Below are 14,767 nucleotides of genomic sequence, written 5' to 3'. Positions count from 1 at the left end.
GGAGAATTTCATAAGATTTTGTCATAAGGTTAAAAAAATTGTGCGCGATACAAAGTCTCGTATCTAAGCACTAAAGAAAACTTACGATATCTTCATATTTTACGGATTTATTATTTATGTCATTTCAAATCAAAATCAGTCAAAAAATATATATCAATCCATGCATCAAATTTTTGTTTGTGTTAAGTACCCTTAAACAACAAACAAACAAACCACCATTTGAACTGAGAAGGCAATATAGACTTTAGGGAATGTTCTCTTCTAAAAGTTGGAGGGAATAGAATAGTTAAGTATTATAGAACTATCAGTTAATCGACGTTCTTCTCTGGGAAGAAAAAGGTTCTTCTCAGTGTTATTTTTAAACTTTTCCTCGAGATCTAATCGCCTTTATTCTTTTAATTCTGTCTTTTTTGAGACATGGATGATGAAGTCATTTTATACCTTTAAAGCGGTTATCTTGTGAATCGATGCTTGAGACATAAAAACCCTAAGGGGAATACCCAAAAGTGTACTGGAATAAAGCATTTAAATTCATAAAGCTCGACCTACTAAAGCTGTGCCTTGTTAACCCGTCTACCGGGTATATATATACTTTTATCATCACTGATGTCTCTTCCTAGATACACTCTACATTGTTGATTTTTTTTAAAGTTTACTTTTATGAAAACGAAAAGTTCTTATCTCTATTTCAGAAATTGTACAGTATTATTGCATATTTTCGTAAAATCGACTTCTATAGATCAGCTTTCATAAAAATACTGTGTTTTTAATGGAATCTTATAATAAAAAACAAAAGGAAAATTATATTTGCAACCATATTATCGGTAATATTTTATATAACAAATACAGGTACATTATTTCGATTCAGTGAACATGAATATATGCATACATTAAAACAATATAACAAATACCGGTATATTATATCAATTCAATGACCATGAATGTATGCATACATTAAAACATAAAGATATACATCTAAATAGCGATGAATTAAAGAAGCCATTTTGTATCTGACACACATTGTACAACTGAGATCAATTAATGAAAAGAACAGATAAATTGAGCATTTAAATTACACTGTGTGCACTCCGAGTCTAATGACTAGTAAAAGAAACTGGGTTGATCTTGGTAAGGTTTGCAATTGTGGTGACTTATTCACGATTTTTCCGTGTTTCACAATGCTGTGCTTTTATATTTTTCATTATCAATTTTAAAATATACAATTATATATATGCATATACATATTTTTTGGAGAATTCATGTAAACATATGGAAGCTTTTTGAAAGTTAATTAAAATATTTCAAATACAGTAAATACCCATTATTATATCATGAATCATTTTAACTAATAAAATGAAGAAACATCACAATACATAGGACGGGTTACATGTTTATGGATGGTGTACATAGTTAATATTCATACATGGAAGCAATGATATTTTTACATTTGATGTACCTCAATTCAAGCGAAGTAAAATGTATTGCAAAGCTTACATACAAAGTTAAACGTCCACTCAAGAGATTAAGGTTGAATATTGAAAGTACAAACATATATCTTATGCAATTATAATACTGGCACTTTTAATTCTCTTGCAGCGTTTTGTCTCGTCTTGAGCGACCATTTTATGGTCGACAGTTTTTGGCACATAGAGTTTGTCACAGAAACTGACATAAAGTGTTTTATCACAGATATTGTTCAATGCACGTGGATTTACGTGCCTGAAAATGCCATGCTGAGAACATGACGGTATTCTTCCATACTCGGCTTGCTTTCCTCGAACTGCAAACAGCCAGAGTTGAGTATGTTTTTCATTTAAGAGAAAGCGTTCCTTATTTAGACAACAAGGATACAAGGAGGTTCAAAACTTCCGTGTCTGCCTCTGCAGTCATAATTTGAAGACCCCAAAATAATTTTCATGCTTGTATTTCTCGTCGTACTGAAGCTTTCCCGTGTCGGACATTTTCACTCGGAGCTCATCACCCTTCTCCAAATATACCACTCTCTGAAGGAAACTACTGTGGACAAAGGATGTTTTAGTGCACTGGACTGACGTAGATTGTACAGATTTGTATTTGCTCGACATATTTCGACTTTTTTCTATGGTATGCTTGATGTCTTTCAACTGCAAAAGTTGCCTCTGTTCTTCGTCGAGTGTAGAGTTGTATTTGAATGTAATACGACTGTATACATAGTAATACCCGCTGGACGGGATGATAATGGTCCCTCGTTCACTGTTGAAACTCAGGCCCGACGAAATGGGAGAAGAACTGTCTTTATCTTTTATCCATTGCTTCAGGAAGCAATCTGAACCATCTAAATCATAAATATATATCAATTGATATGGCTTTTTATTGACTGAATCAGATTCTTTATCTAAAGGTTTTTTATAGAAGTAAACCAGAATCAAAACTCTATAGATAATAATAAAACATATTAGAGATTTTTACCTGTTTGTGGCGTGCCTTCAGTCAAATGCAAGACATCTATAACAAAGAACAAAAAAAATTATAAAGCATAAAAACAGTTTTGTTGATCAAAATCAATATTAGGGTCAATAAATTTTACGCAATCATTTATCAAACTTTTTACCAAATTATTTTTATCATATTTTACCGTTGTACTCTCTTGGCTTCAGAAATTTGGCAATCGAATCGACCATTTCCTCAAGTGAGCACATATCTTCGCTGTCATAGTTTGAAGCATTTAGTTTGTGCTTGAGGATAGAGCACCTGATTTTGGTTTCTTGCTTTTTCTCTTGAAGCGGGAATACTTGGTGACGAGCTTCTGCTTTACCGGGTTTCATATCATTTTCATTTCGCTGAGGAGTTGAGAACACATTGTCTAAGCCTTTACTGTCATTTGAGAAACGCATGAAAAAGACAGCGAAAAAGATACACACGAGAAGGATGATAATGACGTTAACAACACACAATACGCAGAAATAAATCTTCAATTTTGTGTAGGACTTGTAAAGATCGTCTAGTTTCTGCTGATTGGCACATTGCGTAAAAGTTGAAATACAACTTGGTGTTCTGTTCATTTTGGGGATAAGTTCTGTGAGACTGTCCCGTGCCTCCTCGGTATAATACCCCTGGCTGTATTCTGTCTCCCCCGACCCGTCACTAGAGATAGAAAACTCTAACCTCTTTCTCTTCGGTTCGCCCTCTGTTTGCGGCGGATTCATTATAAGTGCGAGATGACACAATATTTCCTCTCGATTGCGGTAGTGTAAATTGTGGTTATTCTAGAGTAAGTCTTGTCTCATTGAAGATTTAAATAACTCAGTGACGTGTGTGTAAAACCCTCTTGGCAACCTCTGACCACAATAAAGACCTCAGATCGGATATACTGTTCCGGTAAAGGAATCCCTCGTCCATGAAAATGTTGAATCACCTTTAATAAAAGGAGAGTTCTGATTAGTGTAAATAGTATAGCTTCCTAGTCTCTCAAAAATCCCAGGTCTGCACTTTCTTTTCACCCTTGAAGAAGAGTATGATTATTTAACCTACTGAATATCACTGAAAACAACCCGAATCAGGGATCACAGACTAATTAAACATTTAGATCAAATTATTACCGATATAAACCTGCAGGTGAAAATCTTATCTGCTTTTAAATGGCAACATTTCAACTGATAGTGACGCCATTGATCGTCTGCTTTATAATGCATCGTTTACCTAAACAATTTTGAATTTCTTGCATACAAGACAGAAATTGACGCAAAGTCATGCATTTTTTTTTATCTTACCTGAAAGATTTATTACAACGAAGTTATATACTCACTGCATAGTTAAGCTTATTCTTTCGTTTCTTTTTCGATGAAGACTGTTTATGTTTTCTTAAAGTATAAACTTTTAAATTGGAAAAATAGGTCAAGGATTCTTAAGTGCAACGTGATTTATTTTTGAACCTCCTTAGACTTTAAGGGATTTGATCGAGCGGTGTTCTGTAAGACTCTGCTTTGTACGTTGGACAGTTCAATTTCAAAGATGCAATTATCTCCCTGTTGGTATACGCATACTTTGAATGACGCCGCTACTTTCTTAATATAAAATCTTATTTTGCATTACTTTAATCTTGATATGTGTGATAATATAAAATACAGAAATTATACAATTAATCTCTCCCAAATGAAAGAAGACCCCCACCAAAAAATAATGTAGAGAAAGAAAATGTTTTCAAAATAGAGACAAGTAAATATCAATGACCCAAATATGAATTGTTGTTATCATATAGATAGTGTACAATACACAGTAATCAGTGTGGAGGTCAATGATGGTACTTAGATGTCGACCTATAAATATGACGAGGTAACGGGGGCTTGGATTTCCGTAGCTCTCGTCATATGCATACACTCAATATTTATACAAAACAGAAACAAGGATGTGAGGGAACGTCATTTTTATTCTGGAGATATGATTCCACGACTCAAGTTTATAGTAATGAAAATATTCATTTAACATTTCAGGAAGTTATTTCAAGTTTACAGATTTGTTTTTGTCACCAATTCTTTTAATTTATAACATTTCTATCACCATATAAATGTATCTTCTATGTAGATTTTAAACGGTAATGTGTGATAGGAAATGACAAAATCGTTAAAAGTGAAGGGTTTTAATAAGTTTAAGATACTTGTATGTTGAATGTGGAAAAAAATCCGTGTATAGCAGAAAAATATAACATGTCACGTAAAAAAATATAATGTTAGATAAACATTATAAAATAAAACATTTATTTAACCAACAAGTTAGAAAATAAATAAAAACTAGATGTGTTTCTTGTTGCTAGGGCAACAAGTGGTCTTCCGACCGAACTTTTCTCCAGAACGCTATGCTATCTCACTTCATTTAATACTTTATTGAAGGTATTTTTCGTTTGCGTTTATGTAACACAGTCTTTCAACATAGATCATAATTATCAAAGGATTTCTGTAGACTCTCTGTTAACAAAGCTTTAAAAAATAAGCAAAAACTATCATACATGTCTTGACGGAGTAAAATATTAATTACAACTAAAAAAAGAGAGAAACAATCTCCTGTCCCAGCAGGATTCGAACCCGCAACATACGAGAAAGTTAGGTTCGGTCATATCTTTGCAATAAATGCATCAATCAAAATGATGAAAACATATATAGAATTCTTAGAAGACTCTCTATTGACCCTATAAATTTCAAAGAAAAATACTGAAAAACAAAAAAGTTGCAAATTTAACATTTTTGAATTCACTTCCGTTCGCGACCGGAAGTACGAACGACGAAAAATAAAGGTCGATCAGCATATCTACATGTGATGTTCTATCATGTCCGTGAGTTTCACTTTCATATCTTTCATCGTTCTTGAGAAAATTAAGGGACAAAATTCCATTTCAAAAAATACAAATTTCCCCAAAAAATGCGAACGGAAGTGAATTTCAAAAAAATGAAAAACACGTCTGGAGATATTCTCATGATGCATCTTCCCTGAAAATGTCTTTGAAATCCGTCCACTCACAGCTGAGATATCGGCCGTACTATGAAAAAAGAATAATAATAATAGGAAACAGACGAAAAACAATAAGGTCTTCCGAAGGAAGTCGGAAGACCTTAATAAATTGTAAAAATGAAAGGAAAAAAGTGTTCTTGTCTTGGAATATTTTGTTCCGGTCCTTTTTTTTCATTTTACAGGTAACCTATGCCGATATATCCTCAATTAAGATTAGGAATGTTCGATAGATTCAAATATGTTTTGTCGTACATGTAAAATTTGTATATGTACAATCAGTACAAATATATACGTATTCATTTTGTCAATGACATTACATTACATATACAAAATGTTAGGTTTTACTATTTTATTATGCCCCCGGATCGAAAGATCCCGGGGGTATATTGTTTTTGTCCTGTCTGTCTGTTTGTCTGTCTGTCTGTTGTCAACTTTAACCTTGCCCATAACTTTTGATTGGTTGGAGCTATGACTTTCATATTTCACATGTGTATTCCTTGTGACAAGACCTTTCTTTGGGTACCATCATATTTGACCTTTTGACCTTGACCTTGGAGTTTGACCCACTTTTGCAAAATTTTATGAGACTTTAACCTTGGCCATAACTTCTGAACAGTTGGAGCTTGGGGTTTCAAACTTCACATGTGTATTCTTTGTGACAAGGCCTTCTTTTGGATACCAACTACTTTGACCTTTTGACCTTGACCTTGGACTTTGACCTACTTTTGAAAAACTTTAACCTTGGCCTTAACTTTTGAACAGTTGGTGCTTAGGGTTTCAAACTTCACATGTGTATTCCTTGTGACAAGACCTTCCTCTGGATATCAACCACTTTGACCCTTTTGACCCTGACCTAGGAGTTTGACCTACTTTTGACAAACTTTAACCTTGGCCATAACTTTTGAATGGTTGGAGCTAGGGCTTTCATACTTCACATATGTAATCCTTGTGACAAGACTTTCCTTTGAATACCAACGACTTTGACCTTTTGACCTTGACCTAGGAGTTTGACCTACTTTTGAAAAACTTTAACCTTGGCCATAACTTTTGAATGGTTGATGCTAGGGCTTTCATACTTCACATATGTAATCCTTGTGACAAGACCTTCCTTTGGATACCAACCACTTTGACCCTTTGACCTTGACCTAGGAGTTTGACCTACTTTTGAAAAACTTTAACCTTGGCCATAACTTTTGAATGGTTGGTGCTATGGCTTTCATACTTCACATATGTAATCCTTGTGACGAGATCTTCCTTTGGATACCAACCACTTTGACCTTGACCTTGACGTTTGACTTTTATTTAAAAAAACTTTAACCTTCACCATAACTTTTGAACAGTTGTATCTAGGTCTTTCAAATTTCACAGGTGTTTTCCTCGAGACAAGATCTTTCTTTGGGTATCAACATTTTTTATCTTTTGGCCTGGATTTTGACTTGCATTTGAGAAACTTTAACCTTCGACATAAGCTGCCATACGGGGGCATAGTGTTTCACAAACACATCTTGTTTATTTAATTTTCCTTTCATAATTTATTATTTCTTTTCTTTAATTAAAATAACAAAACAAAAGAAACTGGCACTGAAAATCAGCGAAAATAGCTTTGATTGAAAATCACTGCCAACTACTTACTACATACCTATCTGTTTATCTAAATGGCCAAGAGGTTAACAAGAAATAAAATTTGTTACACATTTTATAAGCATTTTTGAGAATTGAAACTCTGACTTTCGTTTTCGTTTTTGAAAATTTCTATTCATTTTGAGTTATTTTTAAAACGCCAATTGAATGAAGATTTGTTTCATTCTACATTATTTCGTATATTTTTTCCTATTATTTGAAAATAACTATTCATATTCCGCGGGATTTACGAGATTATATTTACATGTATATATACAATTGTTTTTGGAGCATCGGAAAATTCGCAATTACAGTGAATTCATTCATTTGTGTTACATAATCGATTCAAAAAAGTTCATACAATCTCAAAGTTTATGGAGTATAAATGGGAATTAGAAATAGTCGCTTTCATTTATTTAGTATGAACCACGGGTTGGAAACATTGCTTTTAAGGATATTTTATCATTTAAAAAAAGTCATTTTTCATTCATATGTCGACTCAATATATCCCAGTGAACTTGAAATAAAAGACACCATAGAGTCTGCCACATCTGTTTCATATCTGAATGCTTTACTGACTATAGAGGATACGGGCCAACGAACAACTAAACTGTATGACAAACGAGAAGACTTCAGCTTTTCCATCGTCAAATTTCCTTATTTATGAAGTAATATTCCGCTATCACCTGCATATATTGTTTACGTCTCCTTATTCGATACTCAAGAGCATGCTCTGGGTAAGAACAATTTTTAAAGCGAGGCAAACTACTGACAGGGATTTCAACCTTCGTATAAAGTCTGCATTTCATAAATTCTAGGTTCGTTATAATGACCTTGTTTGCAAATATAACCTATCATTGGGTCGTATTTTGAATGAAGTGTTTCATACGAATTGTTAGGCCTTTGTTTTTATACTAATTTGACTACAGAATTCTCCGCCTACCTGATTAATACACAGGGCTTATGGCGGGTGTCATCGTCGACAGGGGATGCTTATTCCTCCTAGGCACCTGATCCCACCTCTGGAAATCCTGGGGTCCGTGTTTTATGCCCTGTTTACAGATTTGTATTGTTTGTAGATTTTTTTTTAGATCGATCACTGTTCGTTATCTTTTTCATTATGACTGAATGCAGGATGCTTGGTAAAAATAGATATTTTTTTTTTTTTTAAATCCATGTAACCACGAAGATTTTAAAAACATCTTATTTTCTCTTTATTCAATAATGCGCACACACATGTATATGTTGCTTCAAAGTTGTTAAAATTTGAATACATGTCCTTTTACGATAATTAAACAAACACAACACTGGTATAAGACTTTTTATTATTTGAGGTAGCATAGAAAAAAAATCTCAATAGTAAGTAAAACAAAACGTAAAAGCGTTGTTTAAAAAACTAAGAAAAATTAACAATGTCAACAATGAATGAGAACACCCAAAGTTCAAAGCAATCATAGTTTGAACATGCCGATATAATTCTCGCTGGCATCACTAATGTCATAATGCACTTTTCCAGCTCTAGACACGGTGACTTTTAACTCTTCGCCTTTTCGAAATTTCGCCACCCTTTGTATTAAACTGTGAGTATTCATGTCTGTACTGGTCGTGGAAGTCACTGTCACAAATTTCTGAAAACCTTGATTGGCTGGTTTGATTCTGATTGAGTGCTTAATGGCTGTCTGTCGTGACCCCGTTCTTGTGACGTCAGAGGTAAAGGTCAATCGACAGTACAAGAAATAGTAACCATCAGAAGGGATGATGATGGACGAATTTGTCGCATTGTACACAACTGAAGAATCTGTGTTCTTGTCCCGAGTCCATTCTGAGACTGTGTATTCTAAATGTTCTGCAATAAGAATAAGATTACGTGAATTTTAGTTGAGAATACTGTTTAAAATAGTGCTTCACTTAACCCTGAACGTGACAAAGTCCAACGTTAACATCCTGTTTCCAGTAATGATATAACTCTGTGTGTCAAAGTGCACGATTTTTCTTGGAAAATCTAGTTTACAAAAGCAGGTAACAACATAGTCTTTATTTGTAAGGTTTATTATTACAATATTTACTGCATTTTAGAGGAACTTGGATTTAATTCTGCAAGTGGTAATTCAACTTATACTCACAGTTCCCTTTCTAAGGAGGAAATCCCTCAAAATCATATGTCAGTTTTAAATATTTTTAATATTCCCAACAACCAATTTGAATTTGAATTACCACATCTATCCTGGATTCCTAAACTTAATAAAAATCCTTACAAACTTAAGATACATATCAGGTCAAGTAAATGTTCTGCCAAGCTCCTTTCTTTACTCCTCACAAAAATATTAACAGCATTGAAGAAGAAACTTCAGGAGCACTGGACAACATATTTGAGAAGTGTTGTTAATCAGATGTCTGCAAACTTATTTTGTAAAACAACAGTCTGAATCTATGCACAAGTACTCCAAGGTTGATATTAAAGAGATTATTTGAGTTTCTCATTGACAATATTAATAAAGTTTTTTTTTGGAGACCAGGTCTTCCAACAATTTCCATGGGTCCTGATTGTGCCCCGTTGTAAGCAGTCCTGTTTTGTATTCATATGAAGCAGAATTTATTCAAAATCCTCTTTATAAAAAGAAGTTTCTTGCTGTGGTCTTCAATTCGACATTTAGATATATCGACGACGTTTTATCAATTAACAATATTCAGTTTCATACCTACGTTGATTTGATATATCCCTTTGAACTCGATATTAAAGACACCACAGAGTCTGACAAATCTGTTTTTAGTGGGGATGTTTTACTGGAGAAACACCTAGACAACTAAACTTTATAATAAACGTGATGACTTCAATTTTTTTCTATCGTGACCTTCCTTTACTTATGAAACAACATTATTATCACCTGTATAATTATAGATTTTATGTCTTCCAGAAATGTCCGTCGGATGAGACCTTAAATAGTGCCCCGTGTCAAGGATTGTAACCCCTTGGCACGCTAAAGATCCCTTTCTCTGGTTTTCGAAAAAGAGTAGGCTCATTGGGGGCCGCCAGAGAAACCCAAAAACTTTCAAAACCGTTCATACAGTATTTAAATTCATACCGCCGAAATATGCTAAAATATTGCCGACTCAGCGTAAAACAACAATAATCTATAAATCAATCTTCCAGAAGTTTCGATACGAAAACATGTTTTACGTACGCACAAATTCTGAAAACGACGCTGGCAACTGACAAATAAGTTGATGATACAAGGATATCAACAATTTCGTTTGAAATCAACAAATTCGCAAATTCTAAGATCAATACAATGACTTTGTTTGCAAAATAATACAATCTGTCGTAAAATCGAATATTGACAGACGTCTTTCATACAAATTATTATGCCATTATTTTCATACTGAAATGTCTACCAATTTTTAGGCCTTTGTTTTTATACTAAATTTGACTACGGATTGTTTCGTATACCTGATCAATACATAGGACTCACTGAGGGTGTGACCAGTCAACAGGGGATGTTACTCCTCCTAGGCACCTGATCCCACCTCTGGAATTTCTGGGGGCCTCTGTTTTCATAATTTGTATTATTTAAATGGGATTTTGAGAATGGTCACTTTTCGTTATCTTCACATTTCATTACAAGAGTTCATTTATCAAGCACACTTTAGTTTGGGATTAGGATGGGATGTAGATGCATGTCATAGTCTTTCTTCTAAAAGGCATTATCTGTATTATATAATTACAGCTGAATATTTAGAGTTTAGATGCTTAAATTCAATCTGGATGTTCATACAATATCTCTTAAGTATAGATATCATCTAAAACACTGAAAAACATCATTATCATACACTTTCTAATGATTTTGGTAATATAATGATGCAATATAAATACATTTTTGAGAAAATGCTACCGATAATATTAACAAGACACTTACCATTTCTTTCTTCCTCTGGTATACCACCAATTAAATGTATTACATCTGAAAAATCAATAAGGAATGCATTAAAATATCTGGCCAATAAAATTTCCTTTTCTGAATTTTAAATCCAATGCATAAGACGAAACATATTTTCAATTCATACCTCTGTATTCTGTAGGTTTCACAAACTGAAACCAAAAAAAAAAAAAAAAAAAATAAATAAATTGACAAGTTTACGTAAAAGCATTTAGCTATCATAATATTTATTTTTTCTTTATACATTTATAAATGAAATAGTACACATGATTAGAATTAATTTACCTTGATCAGAGCATCAATCAAGTCCTCAAATGAACAACTTCCCTCGGGGTCCACGTCTGAAGCGTTAAGCTTATATCTAAGAGCTGCACAATTCACATCCTCCGTTAATTCTTTGGAAATTTTGGTTTTAAACAATCGTTCGGCTTTTTTACCTATCGGTATGTTTTCTTTAGCTTCCAACAGACGGGTATTGTTCTTGTTCATATCATGTTGGGTCAAATTACGCGAGAAAGAGATGTATACAAGAACACTAATCGCGACGAGTAAGAAAATATTCGCAACCAACAGTACATAAAAATATATTCTTAGTTTTATATTCGATCTGTATAAATCCTTTGCCAGAAATTCATTTTGTAGAAAAGAGGCCTCAGTAACACAACTCGAGTTGCGATGCATGCATTTTGGAAATAGCTGGGATGTTGATGAGGATCCCTGTATCCCCCTCTCTGCATCGAGATTTATCTTTGACATGATTTCGTGAAACATACCTTGTCAAAAATATTTTAAATTATACACGACAATGCCAATTCATCTATATATAGAACCTAACTATATGTAACACTTCTCGATTTATTTTCCTCATGAAACACAATTTGACGTTAGAGGAAAAATTTCCGTTTCAGCTGGTATAAAAACAAAATCTTCCTTTTAAGGCTTCAAAAGTTATGTATAATAATAGATTAATGCTCATTAACAGACGAGTTATTAGCCAACCTACCTGAACAAAGTGCTGTTTCCGTTTCCAATATGCATTCTAAGCGTCCTGAGAGCTTAAACTTGATTGGTTCATTGGATGCACCAACACAAAACCACGTGTCTGTCGTTTTTAAGGTTTTTTTTTAAAATGTGCTGTCTTGGTTTTTCTTTAATCCACGATTTTCTACTTTCGTTTTTTGTGTAAACGTAAATAATCAATCCACCTTCAGCTAACTATAGTAACCTTAAAAAAACACAAGGATGAATTAATAAATATTTTTTGCTTTAACATTGTTTGAAAAACTCTAGTGTGACTATACGATGTAATTAACAAAACCACACACTTTATAATAAAAGCAAGTAATACTTTATTTGAATAATAGCTTTTCGTTTAAAGCGTAGCTGTAGATTTACTAACAGATTAAATATGGATCCTCGATGTGTGTCAATAGATAAACGATAATTTGCATGTTGACATTTGTCAGTAAGTTCATGAACTTAGTTTAATGTATTCGGGAGTATAGTGTGAGTTGTGGTTTCATAACACTGATAAAAAAATTATGTTTACAACATTTATTTAACTTGTATAATTATGCTTTGAAATGAACCAAAAAAGGACAAAATTCCTTGAGGCGTTGTCTGTAATATAATATATTCAGTATTCGACCCATTTTGGACGGTGAAGTTAAAACTTTCGAAATACATACTTACATCGGTATTTAGTATTCATAGATATGCAATGGTTAGAAGTATTCTAGCAAAACGCCAATATTAATCTGTCTCGTGTGATTGGCAAACTCAGTCAGTAAAGTTAATCTGATTTCTAATAATAAATATATTGTTCTAATACTTCCGTCAACGATACACATTTATTATTTTTGAAAAAAAGATGCTACAATGTATGTATAATGAGTTGAAGTAGGATGCTTCTAATGAGTATTCACACATTGCTGTAAATAGAACAAAGAAATATCAATAATCACTAAAACCCATATTTTATTATTTTGCTACTTCCTTGTCCTTAGAAAGTTACTTGTCCTTTTTTTTGTTGTTTTTTGTTTTACAGCTTCCCAGTGTTATTCTCTCTCTCTGTCCCTCTCTCTCATATGACATGTTTCACAACTTCGGCAGGTGTTATGAGGTGAAATACAGAAAATAGTGAATTCAGTGATATTATGCAATGGTAAATAGTTAATAATACGATAATGTAGGCCATATTTTCTTTTGATGATTATGAATCCTTGCATTATTATTTTCATTTTTTTTTCTTTTTCGTGATAAAATTCACCTGAGCATAATAGATTTCATTTGTTCTGGATCAGGTAAGTAGCATGAGAGTGCAGGTAGAAGATTTTTGGCACACATTCGACTCAAGGCCTTGAGAAAGAGAATATTATTTATATAGTAGCTGACGTGTTTTATACCCAATGTTCCTGTATGGGTATTTAATCTTGTAAACATTAGAACATGTCAATAACTTTGCTGTCCTGATTTTTCTACTGGTATTGCGCAGCAACAATTAAACAATAATCAGATCGAACAGATTTAAAGGGTAAAAGTGACCCTAGATTACCCCTGTTAGACAAGAGGGTCCCAGAAAAGGCTCCCTTCCTTATGTCAACTGTATTTTTTCTAGGAAAATTCACATCCTATCCTGGCAACAGTTTAAACAAATGGACGCAAGCAAAACGCAGCTTGAAATATTATGAACTTACAATTTACAATTGATTGATTTTTATCAATATAATTCTTGGGGGAAATTTAATAGTATATATATATATATATATATATATATATATATATATATATATATATATATATATATATATATATATATATATATATATATATATATATTAAGCAACAACATGCTATAAAACGCAGAAATAAAATATTTATTTAATATATGTTATTCGCCATGTTACTGAATTTCAGAAAGGGAGTTTGTAAACACTGACACACGCATCAAAAGATAAAAAAAATAAGATATTGAGCCTATAGTTTGTGTACAAGTCAAGGTGCACGTCTGACAGTTTCAGACTGACATATGTGTCAAGATTAAATGTTAAAGTGCATACGATGAATCATTTCCTAAATGATTTATAAAAATTGACTTTGTTGTGTCCTGTTCTCCATCTGTTCACCTGTATAGGATAATACCGAACAAAACTGGTCAAGCTTTTTGGATGGTAATCCCTTCAAACCAAAAATGAAGTTTTGAAAAATTAAAAAAAAAATTAGCATTGGATTTGATCAAGATTTTTTTAAAGTTTTATTGTGTGTATTAAAATTCTTCATTGTTTTGGAATCTTATGCCCGGAAACAAAATTATAAAAAACTAATACTTATTAATTTGAGTATTCTGTAACATGCGAGATAATTTATTTATTTATTTTTTGAAATAAGAAAAAATAAAAACATATATGCTATGGATACTTGTACATGAATGATTCTAGAGTATATTCTACAAAACCTTCATTAAGTTAATTTAAGTCTTCATTTTACTAAGCTTAATTGAAAAGATTTAATTGTGAAAAGTAAACTTAAATATTTCACAAAGTGTCAATTATGACTATTAATGTATAAAGAACATTTAAAATCTACATTTTGGACAGAAACTTTTTTAAATGTAAAAACAAATAAAAAACGAGGAATCGAAATTAAAATTAATATCTTTCAAGTGTATACTTGAAGAATGAACACTTAGCCCGGTTGAGTGTGTGTGTGTGTGTGTGGGGGGGGGGGGGGGT

At 32.8% G+C, this 14,767-nt stretch overlaps 3 protein-coding genes across 3 annotated transcripts in view; 1 reads left to right on the top strand and 2 right to left on the bottom strand.

Annotated features, from left to right (window-relative positions):
• LOC133180914 (uncharacterized) overlaps nt 1-14,767 on the top strand; it is a 157,397-nt gene that overhangs the window by 71,817 nt on the left and 70,813 nt on the right. The window lies entirely within an intron of this gene.
• Nucleotides 802-3,489, bottom strand: LOC133180915 (tumor necrosis factor ligand superfamily member 6-like). Its single transcript, XM_061315368.1, has 3 exons — nt 2,615-3,489; nt 2,449-2,484; nt 802-2,314 (listed from the first exon to the last, which is right to left on the bottom strand). Exons 1-3 carry the CDS (start codon nt 3,183-3,185, stop codon nt 1,887-1,889), a joined length of 1,035 nt encoding a protein of 344 aa, XP_061171352.1. The 5' UTR covers nt 3,186-3,489; the 3' UTR covers nt 802-1,886.
• Nucleotides 8,410-11,822, bottom strand: LOC133181227 (uncharacterized). The gene is made up of 4 exons (XM_061315764.1): nt 11,322-11,822; nt 11,164-11,188; nt 11,016-11,060; nt 8,410-8,947 (listed from the first exon to the last, which is right to left on the bottom strand). The coding sequence occupies exons 1-4, from the start codon at nt 11,805-11,807 to the stop codon at nt 8,553-8,555; spliced, it is 951 nt and encodes a 316-aa protein (XP_061171748.1). The 5' UTR covers nt 11,808-11,822; the 3' UTR covers nt 8,410-8,552.

This window comes from Saccostrea echinata, unplaced genomic scaffold (genome assembly GCF_033153115.1).
Source record: "Saccostrea echinata isolate AGI-Se365-2 ecotype Australia unplaced genomic scaffold, CSIRO_AGI_Sech_v1 ptg000008l, whole genome shotgun sequence".
Classification (NCBI taxonomy): Eukaryota; Metazoa; Mollusca; class Bivalvia; order Ostreida; family Ostreidae; genus Saccostrea; species Saccostrea echinata.
This window is presented reverse-complemented; position numbering and strand designations above follow the sequence as displayed.

Excerpts from the sequence above, each read along its gene's own strand:
- LOC133181227 (XM_061315764.1), bottom strand. The coding sequence starts at position 11,807 with ATGTTTCACGAAATCATGTCAAAGATAAATCTCGATGCAGAGAGGGGG. Across the intron at positions 11,189-11,321 it reads TGATTGATGCTCTGATCAAG|TTTGTGAAACCTACAGAATA; the intron begins GTAAATTAATTC and ends TTTTGGTTTCAG. Across the intron at positions 11,061-11,163 it reads GAAACCTACAGAATACAGAG|ATGTAATACATTTAATTGGT; the intron begins GTATGAATTGAA and ends TTGATTTTTCAG.
- LOC133180915 (XM_061315368.1), bottom strand. The coding sequence starts at position 3,185 with ATGAATCCGCCGCAAACAGAGGGCGAACCGAAGAGAAAGAGGTTAGAG. Across the intron at positions 2,485-2,614 it reads GAAGCCAAGAGAGTACAACG|ATGTCTTGCATTTGACTGAA; the intron begins GTAAAATATGAT and ends TCTTTGTTATAG. Across the intron at positions 2,315-2,448 it reads TGAAGGCACGCCACAAACAG|ATGGTTCAGATTGCTTCCTG; the intron begins GTAAAAATCTCT and ends TTTATGATTTAG.